A 20,258-nucleotide genomic window follows, 5' to 3' on the forward strand; every position below is an offset into this window, starting at 1 on the left:
AGAAGATGTATTCAGACAGATCTATCATGTAAACATAATCTGTATACTGTATTAACAATAAACTATCACTGTAATACTTAACATAAACATGTTTAGGCCATTTAAATTTTATTAAGTAAATTAGTAAGAAAACTACTACTTTGAACAAAAACATGCTGCCTCCTCAGTTTTAATATATAAATGCTGTTTGTCTGCCTATTAGTATCTTTTATTTACTTGATTACTATAGTACTTTTTAGATAGAATAATTTTTTTATATCTACAAATACTGAGTGATATTTATAGTACATTGTTACTTATTGTTCAGCTTTATACACTCCTGGAAATTGAAATAAGAACACCGTGAATTCATTGTCCCAGGAAGGGGAAACTTTATTGACACATTCCTGGGGTCAGACACATCACATGATCACACTGACAGAACCACAGGCACATAGACACAGTCAACAGAGCATGCACAATGTCGGCACTAGTACAGTGTATATCCACCTTTCGCAGCAATGCAGGCTGCTATTCTCCCATGGAGACGATCGTAGAGATGCTGGATGTAGTCCTGTGGAACGGCTTGCCATGCCATTTCCACCTGGCGCCTCAGTTGGATCAGCGTTCGTGCTGGAAGTGCAGACCGCGTGAGACGACGCTTCATCCAGTCCCAAACATGCTCAATGGGGGACAGATCCGGAGATCTTGCTGGCCAGGGTAGTTGACTTACACCTTCTAGAGCACGTTGGGTGGCACGGGATACATGCGGACGTGCATTGTCCTGTTGGAACAGCAAGTTCCCTTGCCGGTCTAGGAATGGTAGAACGATGGGTTCGATGACGGTTTGGATGTACCGTGCACTATTCAGTGTCCCCTCGACGATCACCAGTGGTGTACGGCCAGTGTAGGAGATCGCTCCCCACACCATGATGCCGGGTGTTGGCCCTGTGTGCCTCAGTCGTATGCAGTCCTGATTGTGGCGCTCACCTGCACGACGCCAAACACGCATACGACCATCATTGGCACCAAGGCAGAAGCGACTCTCATCGCTGAAGACGACACGTCTCCATTCGTCCCTCCATTCACGCCTGTCGCGACACCACTGGAGGCGGGCTGCACGATGTTGGGGCGTGAGCGGAAGACGGCCTAACGGTGTGTGGGACCGTAGCCCAGCTTCATGGAGACGGTTGGGAATGGTCCTCGCCGATACCCCAGGAGCAATAGTGTCCCTAATTTGCTGGGAAGTGGCGGTGCGGTCCCCTACGGCACTGTGTAGGATCCTACGGTCTTGGCGTGCATCCGTGCGTCGCTGCGGTCCGGTCCCAGGTCGACGGGCATGTGCACCTTCCGCCGACCACTGGCGACAACATCGATGTACTGTGGAGACCTCACGCCCCACGTGTTGAGCAATTCGGCGGTACGTCCACCTGGCCTCCCGCATGCCCACTATACGCCCTCGCTCAAAGTCCGTCAACTGCACATACGGTTCACGTCCACGCTGTCGCGGCATGCTACCAGTGTTAAAGACTGCGATGGAGCTCCGTATGCCACGGCAAACTGGCTGACACTGACGGCGGCGGTGCACAAATGCTGCGCAGCTAGCGCCATTCGACGGCCAACACCGCGGTTCCTGGTGTGTCCGCTGTGCCGTGCGTGTGATCATTGCTTGTACAGCCCTCTCGCAGTGTCTGGAGCAAGTATGGTGGGTCTGACACACCGGTGTCAATGTGTTCTTTTTTCCATTTCCAGGAGTGTAACTAACATCACTACTTGCCATTTAACAGAACTTTTCAGTCCTGGAATCTAGATATTCACATAATTTCTGGAAATAGTTGTTAATGTGGTACGTTTTTAATTTTCTTTTGAATTGGTAGGGATTCCCACTTTCTTGCTTTATGTCAGAAGAGAACTTACTGAATCTCTTACCACCAGAGTGCATAACTCCACTCTAAACCCTGGACAAGGAGTCTAAGCCTAAAGGAAAATTATTTTTGTGTCTTGCCTTGTGATTCTGTGAAGTGATTTTTACTATAAGCAACAAGAATCATTAAGGACAAAATGTATTGTGAAATGAGTGCAGGAATTGTAAGGTCATTAAAAAGGCTTCTGCAAGATGCACAGTTACCTGCTTCATCCTGCATTCTTACTGCAAACTTCTGCTGAACAAGCATTTTGTCAACTAGGTGCACTGCCCCAGGAGATAACTCCATAAGAAAGAAGGGAAAGTAAATATGCAAAATAAGCCAACAATCTTGCATTCCGGTCAACACAGTGAGAGACACTTCTAAAGCATAACACACTGAACTGATATTCATAATTAGTTAATTGACCTGTTAAGCTGATTTTGACTTGTTACCTAGCTGGACCCTAAGGCACTTTATGCATTGTGCTTCATTTGTATATGGACATTAATGCCTACTTCTGTTGCTAAAAGCTATTATTACTTGTTTGAAATTTTGTAATATGATTGTTTATGTTTTGGAGAGTTTTAATACAATGTAAATAGTTTCGGATTAAAGGAGACCACTCACCAAAAACCAGAAGCACTGAGTCAACAATAGGCAAGCACAAAAGAAAGAAACTTGAGTGCATTCAGAATAATCTCTCTCTCTCTCTCTTTTTTTTTTTTTTTTTTTTTTTTTTTTTTTTTTTTTTTTTTTTTTTTTTTTTTTCCCCAAGCGAGAGTAAAACATCACACACACACACACACACACACACACACACACACACACACACTTACACAAGCACACCTGTGCTCCTGGACAAACAGTACCAGCACATATGTTGTTACAACACATCCTCCTGCTTCCATGAACATCCTCACCGCAGCCTCCGATAAACCACTGTACCTGCACCATCCATCCAACTGTTTCCCCTTCCTCTGTCCTGTCATCCCTCCCAGTTCATGTCTCCACATCATGTGTGTCACTCCCCACCAGCTGCAACAACTGTGCATCACATGCCAAGTCCATGTACCTGCCACCCCATTCCTAGCTAGCAAAGCAGCTGACACCTTCTGAGCTGCTAGCCATCCTCCACCAATCACTCTCCTCACCTCACATCTCTCTCTCCCTCTATACACCCAACCTGACACTATGCCAACCACAACCTAGTCCACCTGCTGAAATGCAGCACTGCCTACTGTTATTATAGCCAGCATATGTAGGGCAAAGGAATGTGTTTGTGTGAATTGTGTGTGTATCTGTGTGTGTGTGTGTGTGTGTGTGTGTGTGTGTGTGTGTGTGTAAGTGTGTGTGTGTGTGTGTGTGTGTGTGTGTGTGTGTGTGTCACTCTAGTTCAAAAAAGGATTGCTCTGAAAGCAAGAATAATGAGTCTTTCTGAGATTAACACTTGAACCTATGAACCATACGCAGGCCAGTTCACCTACCATCTGAACTGAGTTTAGACCCTTGACTAGTGTGCTTGTGTCATCAACAAACATTACAGTTTTTAAGCTGCCATTTTGAATTGATAGGAAGATCATTTATGTTGGTTAGAAACAAAAGTGGGCATGGTACAGATCCCTGTCACACACTACTTTCCACCGTTCTAAGACTATTTTCATGCTGGAGGTACAGTCTATTTCTGTTGTGGAGGTAAGATTCCATCCATTCAAGAAGGGTGCCATTGATGCCATAACACTTCAATTCACTAGTATAATTTTATGATCCATGTGATCAAAGGCTTTGGCAATGTCACAAATTAATCCAACAGGATAATTTTCCTTGTTTACTTTGCTAGCACTTCATTTGTGACACCATGTATTCCTTTTTGTTTGGAGAATCCTTTATGAAGGCCAACTGGAGAGGCAGCTAACAAGTTCTGTTCTGTTACATGAGCCGGTATTCCATTATAGGCTACATTCTCAAACACTTTTGAAAAGACTGGAAGGAGTGATATAGGGTTATAATTAAAAGTGGTTTCCGTATCTCAAATTTTGTAGCTGGGTGTTACTACATTATATTTAAATGTGTCAGGAAATATGCCCCAAGTCATTGACTCTGTATAAAGATAACATGGAGTAAACCTGTCAAGCCAGTGCATAGTTAGACAGAAATAATTTGAGTGGCAGTGGCATTTTTTTTTTCAAAGTAGTTGAGTTCATTCTAATATGTATAAAGTAATCCAAAGACTAATTCCATAGTCAACAGTATGAGCAGATTAACATTACTCATAACTGATCATTAGTATACTTCACTGAAGTAACTTGCAGTGCATCATCACACATCTCAGAAAGGTCTCTTCCATAATGGGATTTTCTAAACACAATGTGTGGATGAATGAAGAACATGATGTGACTGCTGTACAAAAGTTGCTGTATTGTACTGTAGGAAAAGCTCTGTTTGAGTAGTGATGAGTACACACAAAGATTGGAAAAAAGTACCAACAATTGTGGTGTTGTAGCCAGCAGTGTTTACCCACCCTCCAACCCTGTCCCATTCTCCCTTTTCTTTGTGTAAAACATAACGGCAGATGATATTTACTTTTAAATCCACAAAGTCTACGAAAAGCCAAAATATAAATCAGAGTCCCAGAATTGGGCGTGCATTTTAAGTTGAGGACAAGAGATTCTTCCTGAAGAAAGATCAAGTGGACAATAATCAAAAGTGTCTGACGAACTGATGGAAAGGATTCATGTGGTGATAGAACACAGTGCTGTTTCATATTGATAACATATCAGTTACATAATGATGTTGAAGTGTAAGAAATCACCTTCAGCTGTTTGTTCTTCATTCATTCATTGTGTTTTGTGGATTCCATCAAGAATGAGAGCTTACAGGAATGTGGAACCAGCCATGGTACACTTGCTTGAATAAAGACATGCAAGTCGAAGAAACTCAACTCAGTTTATTGCTTTAACAATAAACTACTACTATATATTTGATAGAATTTTCTCATTTTGAGCAAACTGAAGGGTGATCTATTTAATTATTAAATTTAACACTATATAAAGACCACACTGGATCTTACTTTCTGTTTGACATATGTACTACAGAATTATGAACAGTGAAGCAGTTCGAAGATTTTGTACTATTATTCTTTCAGTTAAGTTTTTTTATGGAAGGGTTCTGATAATTCGTTCACTTATTTAATTGTTAGACATTGTTTATTTTATAAACTGACAAAACACTTCTATTGGTGTTGCTTTCTTTGAATAAAAGACAGTATTTTGCTTTCAGGATGATGAACCACAAATTTTTTATGTTGAGGAAGAAGTGCCAAGTGGGACTGAAGTTGGCTATGTGGAAGCATTTGATGGAGATATTAATGAAAATGCAGAAATCGATTATCTTATCACTTGTGAGTTCGCAATTCTTAGTAATTTATTCATGATACGCCTTTTTGCACATATTTTCTGGTTTGTAAAAATATTATTTTTGAAAAATATGCAATTCTATAAGCATTTTGTGAGAATTAATAATCAGTCATGGTTAGAATATATTTTCTATCAAATTTAGCACTGAGCAATGTAGGTAACATGGCTTTCTTCAGCCCCAGTTTTGCCAGTTATTTGCAGAGAAAGGAAAAAAAATGTTTCTCTAACTAAAGAACATTTAAAACTTTTTTCATATGGCACCCATTCAGCCAAGGACTTCATTTTTTAAATATTTATTCAGTAATCTGTGAAAATTGAAACAAAAATATTTGTAAATGAAAAGGAAGGCAGATGGAGGGCTAGAGTTACCAATAAAAGTCACTTGAATTGCTTTTGCTGCTGTACATTATAATGTTCCAGATAATTGAAGTAAAGTTGGTTATTAATGTCTTTTTATTTCATGTAACTTGCTTGCATAGTACTCATTAATGAAATTAAATTCACTACATTGTTACAGATGGCAATGAAGATGGACTGTTCAATATTAGTAGAACTACTGATAACAGAGGTTTGATTACTGTTGCTAAAAGGCTTGACAGAGAAGAGTCAGCAGAACATGTCCTTACTGTTAAATGCTTCAAAAGATCTCTGAGGCCTCAAAGCTTACGTAAACAGTACAACAGACAGGTAAAGTCACCATTTAATAGTAAATATATTTGATTGTGAACTGTATCTCATGAGTCAACAAGTTTTATGCTTTCGTTAAATGGAAAATGTGGTTATGTTTACAATTAATAGGAAATGTTTTCCACATGGTAATGTGTATTCAAAATACATTAGGTTGTCACATGGTGAGATAACAAAGTATCATAGAAGTAATAGGTTTTGTGATGTATGAGAACTCTAGTGCACAACAGTGCCCTCTGTTACATATGCACGTTACCAGGGTTTCATTTCAGTGTATGAGGTAACTCTGAACACTATCATATCTCTCTAACAACAAAGTAATAAGAAATTGTTTGTGCAATGTTTAGTTCTTCAAGTTTTGTAGAAAATAACCATTCCAAAGGCTGTTTACTTGCTTGAAATACATATGCTTCATTTGAAATATTGGTCAGAAGCAGTGTCATTTTGGTGGGAGCATAGTATGTAGCATATCCTTGGTATATTGTGTTTTTTGTAACAAAAATCTTGTGACTCATTAACAAACTATAAATGTTTTATTATGCTAAAAAGAATTTCTTGTTGTTAACTATTCTTCAGATTAGCCATATATCAGCATTTTACTCTGTGTACAAAATTAATATTCCATCTTATGCGAAAGAAATGTGTTTTCCAGCCTCAGATTAAATAAGCCCACCTAATCCTTTTCTGTTACTTTTGTATTTAGGATCCATCTGAGATGCAGGTGAAAGTGAAAGTGGATGACATAGACGACAACAAACCAGTATTTTACCAAGACAATATTACTATTGGTATGTATCATACTTTCTTCACAATAAAAGTGATGTTTATAACGAGTAGAACATAGTGTTACTTAAACATAAATAGATGACACACCCATCGATAGTATTTTTTGAAACTATTGATGTATCGATTAACTATCGATTGTTATGGGCAGGTATTTAAAATGAAAAATGCTTTCTAAGAATTTTTATTGCTTAAAATACAACAATACAAGATATACAGATTTTTTAAAATAAAAAGTAAGGTATTTAAATTTTCGTCCTTTAGTCTGTTGTTTAAAATACAACATTAAAAGATACATGTAATGTATTTAAATTCTTCTCCTTTACTCTGTTGCATTTTTAAGTAATTATTTATCCATCCTTGGGGAAAACCCTGTTTGCAGGAACTGAAGTCACTGGACACGACAAAAATTTAATGGCCATTACACACAACACACTATTAGATTTTGCACAATATTCTGATACACAAGCATGCTTGTCTATTACACATTTTTCAAAATATTGATTTAGGTCAATTATAGAATCTTGTATAATGACATTGACATTGCACTGTTGCTAATTATCAAAAAATGTAGATAATTTCAAACTGTTAGACGTATCAGTAGACGTATTAGCACTGCTCATGGCTGCTTCTGTTTCAGGTATTATTCTTGTAGCTGATGCAGTGATAGCAGAATACTCTTTCTGAAGTACTTTGCAGCATTCTCTGCCTCTTGAAATGTCCTGAAACAAGTTTTTTAATCCTAAGATCCAATAATGTCACAAGCGTATTAACAGCCAATGTTTTAAATGATTTCACTCTTTCATTGACTGATTTAATCAAGGAATCCAGAACACTTCAGCCTTCATTAGTTGTTAAGGTTCTTTACAAGTCTGAAAACTTGGCAGCCATACCTCATATAAGAGATATAATTAAGTAAGCAGTTATGTATGACTCCCCTGAGATTGTTGTTGTTGCTACTTCAGAAGGTTCAAGAAGATCTATTATCTCTTGTATAGTTAAGTAATGTCCTGCTGCGAGAGTGGGCAGTGTTTTGAACTTTCATTGACTGCAATCTCAAGCTTGCTTCATACTTCCAAATTTTTTTTAATCATGTCGCATGAGCTGATGAGCTGTTCCATTGAGTTGGCATCTCTTGTATTTCTCGGTTCTTTTTTGTTTGCTCTTTTTTGAACATTGCGCTGTTTGTCACTGGCTAGTGTAGAGTTGTGAAAGAAAGTCAAAATAGACTTTTGTTTTCAGTAAAATTTTGAAAACTGTTTTTGCTCTGAAACAATCTTGTACAGTGTGTACATAAAATCTGGGAACACTTTGAATTGTTTATTGCACAAGAACCAAACATTGTATCATACATATGACATTTTAAAGAGAAGCCCTGAAAGTTTGTTTTCATGTATACCACGAGAGCGTAGTTTGGTAATTTGCTGATAGTCAGGGCTAGTCGCAAACAGTGAGTTTTCTGTGTGTTGGAGTTCAACACATGTTTAGAACCAAGTACGGTAAGAAGCCACCAACAAGGAAGGCCATTTACCACTGCGCAACAAATTCATTACAATGGGTTGTGTGTTCCCGGCAAAGGGAACTGGATGTCCCAGCGTGAGTGAAGTGCATGTGGAGTGCATGCGAGACACATTCATAAGGAGTCCAAAGAAATCAGTGTGTTGTGCCCCAAGATGGCTCCAATCACAGTGAGGAAAGTCCTGCGACAGAAGCTGTGTATGAAGCCATTCAACTTGGAGCTAGTGCAGAAGCTCAGTGATGACGACAAAGACAAGAGTTATGAGTTTTGTTCACAGTTGCAACAATTGAATGAGGATGGAGATGGCATTGTTGATTGCTTAATTTTTAGTGACAAAGCCACTTTTCACACTAATGGGGAAGTGAACAGGCATAATTGTTGAATCTGGGGTACAAAGCATCCACATGAATGCATTGAATTTGAGCGTGATTTGCAAAAGGTAAAAGGTTATTGGGCCTCGTCATGTCAAAAACTGTAATGGCCATTCTTCTTTGCCGAGAGCACTGTCACTGGATATTCCTACTTGGACATGTTGCAGCAATGGCTGATGCCTCAAATGCAATCAGATTCTCCGTTCTTCTTTCAGAGGGATGCATCTCCACCACATTTTCATCGTGAAGATCATGGGTACCCGAACACGGAGCTGCAGCATCGGTGGATCGGCTGTGCTACAGAAGGGGACAGCTGTTTCATGAAATGGTCTCACTGATCACCATATCTCACTCCATGTGACTTTTTTCTGTGGGGACACATCAAAGATCTGATTTATGTACCGCCTCTACCACGTAATGTAGCAGAGCTCCAGGAGGGAACACGGGAGGTGACTGCCACAGTTGATGATGCCATGCTGGGACAGGTGTGGCAAGAATTCGATTACTGTATTGACATCTGCCAGGTCACTCGTAGTTTGCATATCAAATGTTTGGGAGGGGGAAAAAAAAAAGAAAAAAAAAACGTTCAAAGTTTCTCTTCCCAATACAATATGTATGACATCTGTGCAATGTTTAGTTCCTTGTGCAATGAATAATTAAAAGTGTTCCCAGACTTTATGTACACCCTGTGCAGTGGGCAAAACAAGGTAATGCTGAATCCTTAAGATTTAGGCAGCTTTTTTGTAATTGCAGCATTGTCTGTAACCACTGCCACTGTCTTATCACAGATATTGTATTCTAGCAAGATTTGATTGATGACATGAAAAAATGTAGTGTTAAAATAACTTGCCAATATGCCCAAAATTTTGCATAATATTGTCAAAAAATTTCTTTTTTTCAATGCCTTGTTATCTGAAAAATTACTTTTGTATGTAAAAAAATAATTCTCTTAAAAATTGGCGCAATGTTTATACGTCAATGTTACGCTGAGCTTCAGCATCTTAGAAGCAGTGGGAAAGTAGGAAGAGGAAGAAGAAGAGGAAGGTCACCATAAGGAATAGGAATGCAAGAGGGGAATTGCTGGTCTGTCATGCAATGCTGCTACCTTAGGTGTGTATACTTGCTGATGAACTGCAGCAGATACAGTATAAACTGCACATAGGAATAACGAGAGTGAAACTGCGTTGAAGAGATCAAGGGTGGCTTTTTCACTCATTATGTTTTTTCTCAGTTGAGTTGACACTCAGGACAAAGCAAAAGGGCCATCACTCTACTGCAGTGCTGCAGCTGCTACATTGCTGCAGTTAGCAGCACTTGTGAGCTTTAAGTGCTCTGTCAAATTGTTCTCACTGTATCATATCTCTCATCTCATCATCATTTACATCCTCTTTCACTTCTAAAATATTGCCGTCAAGTTTGTCTCTCTCATACAGACCCTTCATATACTCCTTTCAACTTTCTTTTCTTTGCTTAGGACTGGTTTTCTATCTGAGCTCTTGATATTCATGCAGCTGCTCCTCCTTTCACCAATGATCTCCTTAAATTTCCTGTAGGCAGTATCTATTTTTCCCCTAGTGAAATATGCCATTTTTCAGTTTCTGTCACTCTCAAATTTTAGACATTTGTATTCCCTTTCAACTGCTTCATTTTCTGCTTTTTTATATTTCCTCTTTCATCAATTAAATTTACTATCTCCTGTGTTATCCAAGGATTTCTACTAGACGTTGTCTTTTTACCTATTTGATCCTCTGCTTCACTACTTCATCTCTTAAAGCTATTCATTCGTGTTAGTCATTTCCCCATTGTGGTCAGCCATTGCCTACTGCTCCATCTGAGACACTCAACAATGTCTGATCTTTTCAAGTTATCCAATGTCCTACCTTTTTGCAGTTTACTCAGTTTTAATCTGCTGTTCCCAACCAGTAATTGTAGCCAGAGTCTACATCTGCCTTTTAAAATATCGTACAATTTAAAATCTGGTTCTGAAATCTCAATCTGAAACCTTGTGGTGCCTCTAGGTCTCTTCCATTTATACAGCCTTCTATTGTGATTCTTAAACCAATTGTTAGCAGTGACTAAATTATCAGAGTGTACACAACCCAGGATAATTGGGAGATCTGGGAAAAGAATTTTTTCATCCGGGAGAGACCTGAGAATTTTTTAGAATTCCAGGAATTTTTTGTTGTTTTAGTTTTCAATTAAATTTTTGTAATTTTGGCTGGTAAGAACCAATACTCTAACAAAGGATTTTACTGTATCCCACTATTGCAGAATAATACTGCAGCAATAAAACATGTCCAAGAGGAAAAAATGAAAATGAAACATAAATTGGAAAGGAAATGCGCCATATGCAACAACAAAAGACAGTGCTCATACAAACATCTGTCAACAGCAAAATGTATCAAAGGCTTTAGGAAGACTATGCAATGCTTCATAACAACAAATTTCCTCCAATGAATGTGATGTCACAACTGTTTACATTGAGGTCTATAAGAAAGACAGGCCATGGCGCATGTGTCATGAGGGTAGGCCTGAGCTCACTTGCTCGCTTTACTCAGCAGGCAAAATGCGTTTCTAAAACTGTTACCTCACAACTGGGTGTGCATGTACTAATGAGAATTGCATCTTCTACTGTAATCTGCTATTATGAACTCTTACTGGTTGCTAGCTGTCCAGAAAAATTTAAAATCAACTCTCCACATAAATGGTATAATGCCTTGTTTATAGCGTTTTAGCAGTCCTCATTTCATAGAAGATATGGCACCTTATGGAACTGATAGTCATAATGGCATAATTTTAATTGTATTGTACCCCAGTAGAGCTGCAACAAATTATTAGTAGACCTACAGACTTTCTATTATTGTAGGGCTAATAACGGTAAAATTCCATAATAGTGGATTCCATTTGAAGATGCAATTCTCATTTGTACATGTACACCTAGTTACGAGTTAAATGGTGTAGAAATGCAAATTGTTTGCTAAGTTGGGTGAGCTTGGCCTATCTTCATGATGTACGAGCTGTGGTGTGTCTTTCTAGTAGGCCTCGGTTTACATTAGATTCGTTTTAGCAGTTACGAGCGGGCTCATGCACTTGCACAAGTGAGTTGTGTATGAGGAGTACCTTCTACCACTTCTGGCTACAGAAACATGGCTGTTTACTGTGTAAGTAGCGCAGGAGGCAGCGAGAGGCTACCTGGCAAAATTTTGCTGGGACACCCAAGTTGCCAGATTCACGCAAGCGCAGCAGGCCCGGATCGAGGAGGAGGGGGGGGGGGGGAGAGGGGGGGGGGGGGCAAATCGAGGTACCAGACCTGGGTGGCAGTTTTGGGGAGGGGGGCGGGGGAGCAAATTCTCATCCTTGTGGATAAAACCTTGTTTCACTAAGCAACTAGCATTCAGTGCACATTGATCTATAGATTAATTCATATGATTTTTAAACACATCCTTGTTGATTTTTGAACACATTCTAAGTTGATTTCTGAATCAATCATAGGTTGATGCTTGAATCCATGCATTGTGTACTTGATGTCTCTGTAAGGGGAATCCTCATTGCATCTAGAAATAAACTTTCCTGTAGACAAAAAGGGACGGGGGCTATATGAGCTGAGCTAAGTAAAGCCGAATGGGTAAATGCCAATTGCTGTCTGATTATGTGGTTGACTGGGTTTTGTGAATGATCAGCGTTGTTATAATTACTAGCAAAATCCATAGCTTCAGACTACCAGAGCGGGAATAAACAACTAACAGGAATAACATATAAGAAAGGTTACGTATTATCTTCTCAGTGTATCCAAGAAAATGAGATTTTGACAGGAAATTTTTGGCCAGATCACTACACTAGTAAGTGTCAGTTTTACAGTCTCCAGCTAGCAGCCACGTAAGTTCTATTCTGGAAGTAGCACAGAAAATGTGTTGTACAAATATGACACAACACCTAACCAGTGAATAATAGCCGGATTACTAAACCGGTGATTCTGGCAAGGTTAGTGAAGTTAACTGGCGAATAAGTTCTGACAATGGCAGGAATGCTTACTGAATTAGTGATGACAAGATTGTTTGTTAGAATGAGGGAGGAGATGAAACGAGGACATCACACAAATTATGGAAGAATATAACGATTCCAAATTTATATAAAAATTTCGTACTACTACTTTTCAATTTCATACTTGAAAAACTGGAGCATATGAATGGAATGTGAAACTATTTCCTAACTTAAAGATTTTTGCATATAGTATGCCTAATAGGCATTTCATATTGGTACTTCGTGAATTATATTCTGTCGTGTTATAAAAATGACAATTTGTGCCAAAACAGTCTCGCTTATTTGGTCTGTGTTACAATTTCTGCAATATTAGAAAGGCCTATTTTGTTGTATCTAGCAAACAGTGACAAATTAGATGTAATCAGATCGAGAAACCATACCAGTCTTGGTTACATTTGTATTAACAGCTTCTTCAGTGTTAGACAATGACATTTCAGTTTTTCATGTAGCAAAATGTTTGATGAACTTTGATGAGGTAATAGATTCTTTTGTAGAAAGGCATGCCATGTAAAGCTGTTGCATGATTATAGAGAAAAAAAGAAATGTGTACTGCCTTGCTTGTCTCTTGTCTTTACTGGTTTTCATATCAGCGCACACTCCGCTGCAGAGTGAAAATCTCATTCTGGAAACATCCCCCAGGCTGTGGCTAAGCCATGTCTCCACAATATCCTTTCTTTCAGGAGTGCTAGTTCTACAAGGTTTGCAGGAGAGCTTCTGTAAAGTTTGGAATGTAGGAGACGAGATACTGGTACAAGTAAAGCTGTGAGGACGGGGCGTGAGTCGTGCTTGGGTAGCTCAGATGGTAGAGCACTTGCCTGCGAAAGGCAAAGGTCCCGAGTTCGAGTCTCGGTCCGGCACACAGTTTTAATCTGCAAGGAAGTGAAATTAGATATGTTTGTCAAAATGCTGAATATACTTTAATCTCTAGTTGTTAGTCATTCAAACCATTTTGTGTAGTATTCGGAGCATTTTTTTCTCACTGTTGGTCCCGGATTATGGCAAGAAGAGAATGTGACATTATTTCCTATATATTTCAGGTGTACGGCTGAATGTGCCTATTGATACTTCCTTATTGACACTAGAGGCAACAGATGCTGATGCAACAGCTGATCCTTTCAGCTACATGCTGGTTAACACAACATTCTTCTCATTTGCACCATCTAGACTAGATGTTGTCAGCACACAAACAGATGGAAATGCAACATTTCGGTTAGATGAGAAGACAGGAGAACTTCGAACATTTGGAAGCATGTTGGATTTTGTGGATGGCTATTTTGAGCTTCATGTTATTGCCAATAATAGCCTTCGAGAGGACTGGTTGGCTGAAGCAAGGGTGAAGGTAATAATTTCTTATTGTCTGTTTTCCATATAATTCTGTGTTGATGTGGCATTCTGTAAGCTCTAGCTATGTGCTCAGTCATGTAACAGAAATTTCATGAATTAGTGCAGTGCATTCCTTTCTTTAAAAGGGACATATTGTGCTAATTAAGTTTCTTCTCTCAGTAATAAAACTATTTAGTTGGTAGGGCATGTAATTTGACTTTATTTCTTTTAAATAAAGAATATACCACAGTTTCAACCTAGTTTGAGGCACTCATTCAGTTGCTTATTCATTCATCATATTCTATATGTCCTATAATGAAGGAGAAATTTAACAGGCATGGAATGAGTGAAATAAATCATTAAAAAAGAAAAGCAACAGTTAGAGAGTAATAGTGTACGCTATAGTTATAGTTGTGTGTGTGTGTGTGTGGTGTGAGGTTTTCGGGCGCTAAACAGCATGGTCATCAGCGCCCAAACGCATAGAAACAGGAACACACGCAGTGAAGGGACGAAGACGGACAGCGAACAAGGAGAACGACTAAAAGACACAGACCTGACGCAGTTACAAATCCTCACATACAGAGGCAAAACAAGAGGAGAAGAAATGCAGTAAAAAAGGAAAGGAAACACAAGGAAAAGAAAACAGCAGTCGAAGTAAAACAAGTAGGTAATCATGACTGGCGGACCTCTTACCTAAAGCCTGGGTGAGCCAGTCACCCAGCAGCACATTAAAATCCTCTCCCTAAAATCCGAGGCAACAAATTGGACAGGACACAAAACCGTAAGACCTTAACCACAGTCGTTGCGTCGTCTTGCAAAATAGAGGGCAAATCCCGTGGCAAGGAAACCACCGCCCTCTGGTCAGAGAATAAAGGACAGTCAAGTAAAATGTGGCGGACAGTTATCTGGATGCCACAAGCACTGCAGATTGGGGGGTCCTCCCGCCGGAGTAAAAAACCGTGCATTAAGGGACTGTGCCCAATGCGGAGGCGAGTGAGAAGAACCTCATCCCGCCTGCATGACTGGTAGGACGTATGCCATGGCCGCGTGGTGGCCTTGACCAGATGCAGCTTATTTTCACCGACTGCCAGCCACTCCTCTTCCCATTGACGCATAACACGAAAACGCAAAAGGGAGGTAACAGCATGGAGGGGGACGGCACATTCAACAACGTGAGGGAGGGAACGTGCATCTTTGGCAGCCACATCTGCCAGTTCGTTTCCCCTAATACCCATGTGCCCCAGCACCCAGCAGAAAGAAACCTCCTTCCCCTGCTGTTGCAGGTGGAGTAGGGCATCATGGATGTTCTGGACGACCGTATCCGCTGGGTACAAGTGTTGCATGGTCTGAAGGGCACTCAGGGAGTCAGAACAGATGAGAAACTTAAGACTGGGAACACATCTCATCTGCTCCAATGCCCGCAAGATCGCAAACAATTCAGCATCAAAGATGGTAAATGCTGCAGGAAGCCGTAACTTGACGACTTGATCAGGGAAAACAACAGCACATCCAACAGAGTCCCCCTGTTTAGAGCCATCCGTAAATACTGGTACATGGTCGGCATGCTGGTTTAAAATATCGTAAAATAAGGAGGTAAAAACAAACGCAGGAGTGCAGCTCCTCCGGTACTCTGACAAGTCTAAAAGAACACTGGTCCTCTGGAGCAACCAGGGAGGCAGGCGGGTAAAACCCTGGAGTTGGGGTGCCACACGCTCCACACCAAGGGACTCATGCAAATGCTTGGCACGAATCCCAAATGGTCTCGTTGCCCTTGGACGACTGGAAAAGAGATGTTCCATAGGTGGTCGGGCAACAGTAGGGTACGCAGGGGAGGTAGGACAGGCAAGGAATTGACACACCCGTCACACCATGAGGAGTTTCCGCTGGATGGCGAGCGGCGGTTCCCCTGCCTCAGCACACAGGCTGGGGATGGGACTGGTACGGAAGGCAACAGTAGCCAGCCTGATGCCCTCATGGTGTACTGCGTCAAGAATCTTCAGATATGAAGGCCTCGCTGACCCATACACAGTGCATCCATAGTCAAGGCGCGACCGGACGAAAGCCCTATAAAACTGCAGCAGACGCGCCCGATCTACTCCACAGGACCGATGGCTCAGGCACTTCAAAATATTCAGCGCCTTCAGGGCCCGCACCTTGAGGTCTTTAAGGTGCGGCAACCACGACAACTTGGAATCAAAAGTGAGGCCCAGGAACCTCACAGTGTCTCTAAAAGGAAGAATGGTGTCCCTCAGACGCAATTCAGGGGAGGTAAAAGGATGTCGAGAACGATTAAAATGAACACACACACATTTGTCTGCAGAAAAGGTAAAACCTGTCTTTGCAGCGCATGCCTCTAATCACTTTATCATAAGCTGCAGCTGCCGACTAGCAGTGACAAGACTGGAGGAAGAACAGAAAACAGCAAAATCGTCCACAAACAAGGAGCACTGGGCAGGACTCCGGATAGTGGACGTGATACTGTTAATGGCGACGGCAAAGAGGGTGACACTTAAAACGCTTCCCTGAGGAACACCATTCTCCTGCACGTATAAATCAGATAGCACATTACCAACCCGATATCGAAAGAGGCGGCGGGAAAGAAAGGACCGAATGAAGATGGGGAGATGGCCACGAAAGCCCCGGTGATGGAGTTGACTGAGGATAAGGCGGCACCAAGTAGTGTCATACACCTTATTAATGTCAAAGAATACACCTAGACAATGCTGGTTACGTAGGAAGGCCTGCTGGATGGCCGCCTCAAGCAGGGTCAAGTTGTCTATAGTTGAACGACATCTCCGAAAGCCACACTGAGAGTGGCTAAGGAGCTGCCTGGTCTCGAGCAGCCAAACCAGGCGACGGTTGACCATGCATTCCAATGTCTTCCTGACATAGCTCGTCAAAGCAATACTCCGATAACTACTGGGATGCATTTGGTCTTTTCCCGGTTTGAAGAGGGGAACCAAAATCGCCTCCCTCCACGAGTCAGGGGACATGCCGGATGACCATATCATATTAAAACAATTCAGGAGAACTTCCTTGGATGGCAGCAACAAGTGCTGCAGCATGCTGTACAGGATTTGATCATCACCTGGCGCAGTATCATGAGCCACAGACAGCGCCGAATCCAGTTCCCACATTGTGAAGGGGCAGTTGTAGGGTTCAGAATTTGGAGACCGGAAGTCCAAGTGATCCCTCTCGATGGCAGTGCGGTAGCGGCAGAAATCTGGATCACAGTTAATAGTGGCAGTAGATTCGGCAAAATACATGGCCAGTGTCTGGGCAGTGTCTCTCGCCGCCGTGAGTAGACAACCCTGATGCAGCAATGACGTGACAGGTAGTTGGCTGCGTTTCACGGAAATCCTCCTGATGGCTTCCCATACTTTCGTAGAACTAGTGGAGTGGGAGATGGCGTTCAGGAACGATTGTCATGACCGTCGTTTGCTCTCTTTAATCACTTGCCGCGCCTTGGCCCTTGCCACCCGAAAGGCCGCAAGATTGTCAGCTGAGGGACGGAACTTGAAGCGGCGCAGAGCTGCACGGCGGGCTCGAATGGCTGAGTGGCACTCAGTGGTCCACCAAGGGACAGGGCGCCTCTTGAGATGACTTGAGGACCGTGGGATCGACAATTCAGCAGCATGGGAGATCACGGCTGTAACATGGTCGACCCATTCGTGGATGCTGGCACGGTGTTCCAAAACAGCTAAATCGCTGAAAAGTGTCCAGTCAGCTCTGCAGAGGTGCCACCTGGGCGGCACTGGTAATGCCACAGTCTCATCCACGAGGCGAATCCAAAGGGGGAAGTGGTCACTAGAATGGAGGTCAGTGGCAACCTCCCACAGAGCAGAATCCGCGAGTGCTGGAGAGCAAAAGGAAAGGTCAATAGCTGACGACGACCCAGAAGCAGTACAGAAATGAGTGGGAGCACCAGAGTTGAGGATGCACAGTTCTTCGGATGCCATGAGGCTTTCCAGAATGCGACCCCTGGGGCAAGTAGTCGTAGAGCCCCATAAGACATTATGAGCATTGAAGTCCCCCAGAAGGAGAAATGGGCGGGGAGTTGGGTAATAAGTTCTGTGAGAGCCTCAGAGTCTATTGCATCCTGAGGCGGTAAGTAAACGGAACAGATTGTGAGCCTCCACCCCACAAGAAGGTCAGCTGCAACTGCTTGCAAGTCCGTAACGAGAGGGAGCTCAGATGAGTGGTGCATGTCATGGACAAAAATCGCAACACCACCCTTTGCCCTTTCCCCCATCAGATCATCTTTTCGATACACGGTATAGCCCCGTAAAGAAGGAGCATCAGTGGCCCGGAAATGTGTCTCTTGGAGACATAAGCACAAGGGGCGCTCTCGTACAAGGAGTTGTAATTCGGCCACATGCTTCCTGAACCCATTCAGGTTCCACTGTAATATGGGAGCCAGTGATCAGGGTGGCTGAATTTTCACCCTGCCCCTGTGCATTGGAGGAGAGCCCATACTGGCCGGAGATTTATTCCTGGGGCGAGAATATCGCCCCCGGTCGACATCAATGTCCATCAGCTCCGATGGCAACCCAAGGGAGATGTCAGACAGTACGATGGCATCGTCATCGGACTGATCCTGACTAGTCTCCTCAGGTGACAAAACCTTCACCTTTGGCGTCTTCGTCTTGGGGGGCTTAGAATGCAGAACCTTGTCCACAGTTGGAGCTTTACTCGCCTGGGCAGAAGGTGCCATATGGGGAGGGGCAGGAAGTACCCCAATGTCAGCAACCACGGCCTTGTCCGACGTTGTGGGGAGAGCTGCAGGTTGCAAAACAACCGCAGCAGCACAAGTGCACTGGCAAATGCAGGTATTAGTGTTGACACTAGCAACCTCCGTTTGTGTAGCAACAGTGGCCAACTGTACCGGTTTCTGCAGAGTGGAAGCGAAAGATGTTGTAAACACAGGAGGCTGCATGGCCTTAAAGAGCTTCTTCACCTCACCATAGGGGATGTGCTTAGATGTTTTGATCTCCTGTATCTTCCGTTCCTCGAGATAGAGTTATAGTTAACTGTTACTAACTTACTACGTACTATTTGTGGACCTGCCCAGATAGCCTGGCATTTAAGGTGCCCTCTTCCAGAACCAGAAAGATGCTCCAGTTCTGGATCGAATCTGCCAGGTGGATTAACGATGAAAACTGTTGTGCTGGCTAGTTTGGATGTGATTTTTAGGCAATTTTCTATATCCAACTGGGTAAATACCAGCGTGGTTTCCACAGTCTGCCTCAGCTAGACAAGTTGCAAACATTAGAAAATGTTCTTACACTTGCACATAAGATAACACTAGATGCAGACAGATGAGGCACACAAATTACTTCCTGGGGAGATGTGATGGTGTCAGGAAGGGCATCCAGCTATGCATTACCACTAACACTGCCAAATTCAACATAAGTGATGACCCTGTGGAGACACAGGATAAGGCCAGGAAGAAAAAGATGATAATGTTTGTGCTTACTCATACTAAAATAAATACAGAAAAATTAGCGAAGCAGTACAGCCTTGGAAATAGATCCTGCTTCTCCCGTTATACTAAGTAGCTACTATTTGTAATCTAGTATCTGCTTTGTATTTACATGAGAAAACACTGAACTGCACACTAGGCACAACAGAAGTGCAAATAATTTAGAAAAATCACAAATTTTGCTCTTGTTCAGACTAGAGAATGATCAGTGGACCATGGATCCATGTTTTTGTGTAACAACTTGCTCACACTCTAATCTCATGGTAACAGTATAACCATAATAAATAAACTGCTACCTTTGTAACAAGTCTAAAAAATTGTTCCTGCATTATTTAGTCTGGTGTTAGCTTAGTGCCACTGCTTTGCTCATGTAGACTGTATGGGCTGCAGAGATTTTTTTGGTTTCATTTAACCAAATTTTTCTGTTGTTCACAAATTGTAGCACGTTCTAAGCATTTCATGCCAATTAAGGAGATATAAGCATGGTCTTTTCTGAATGTACTTTTGACCAAAAAGCAGTTCTCGTAGTTGGGGTCCAAAGTTTTTGTTAATCATGTCTTTTAAATTCTTGTGGAAATTTTCCATAGCAACTTTCATCACCTAACAAATATTGCTTCATATTCCACCTACAAGTGAAATACCAGGTTTCATAAATTTAGCTTTAAAATTTTTTTAATGTAATGAAATATTCATGCCCTGTTGCACTCTCTTAGAGGTTGAATTTCCAGAAACACTGAAACATGTATTTTTTTA

General features: G+C 41.7%; 1 protein-coding gene across 2 annotated transcripts in view; it reads left to right on the forward strand.

Moving 5' to 3' along the window:
• Positions 1 to 20,258, forward strand: part of LOC126418750 (cadherin-23) — a 392,502-nt gene that overhangs the window by 345,944 nt on the left and 26,300 nt on the right. For both annotated transcript variants that reach the window (XM_050085675.1, XM_050085676.1), the window contains exons 23-26: positions 5,163 to 5,283; positions 5,817 to 5,986; positions 6,690 to 6,774; positions 13,738 to 14,039. In XM_050085675.1, the coding sequence (XP_049941632.1) occupies positions 5,163 to 5,283; positions 5,817 to 5,986; positions 6,690 to 6,774; positions 13,738 to 14,039 (678 nt within the window). The remainder of the gene's footprint in view (positions 1 to 5,162; positions 5,284 to 5,816; positions 5,987 to 6,689; positions 6,775 to 13,737; positions 14,040 to 20,258) is intronic.

Source organism: Schistocerca serialis, chromosome 9 (genome assembly GCF_023864345.2).
Source record: "Schistocerca serialis cubense isolate TAMUIC-IGC-003099 chromosome 9, iqSchSeri2.2, whole genome shotgun sequence".
In the NCBI taxonomy this organism is placed as follows: domain Eukaryota; kingdom Metazoa; phylum Arthropoda; class Insecta; order Orthoptera; family Acrididae; genus Schistocerca; species Schistocerca serialis.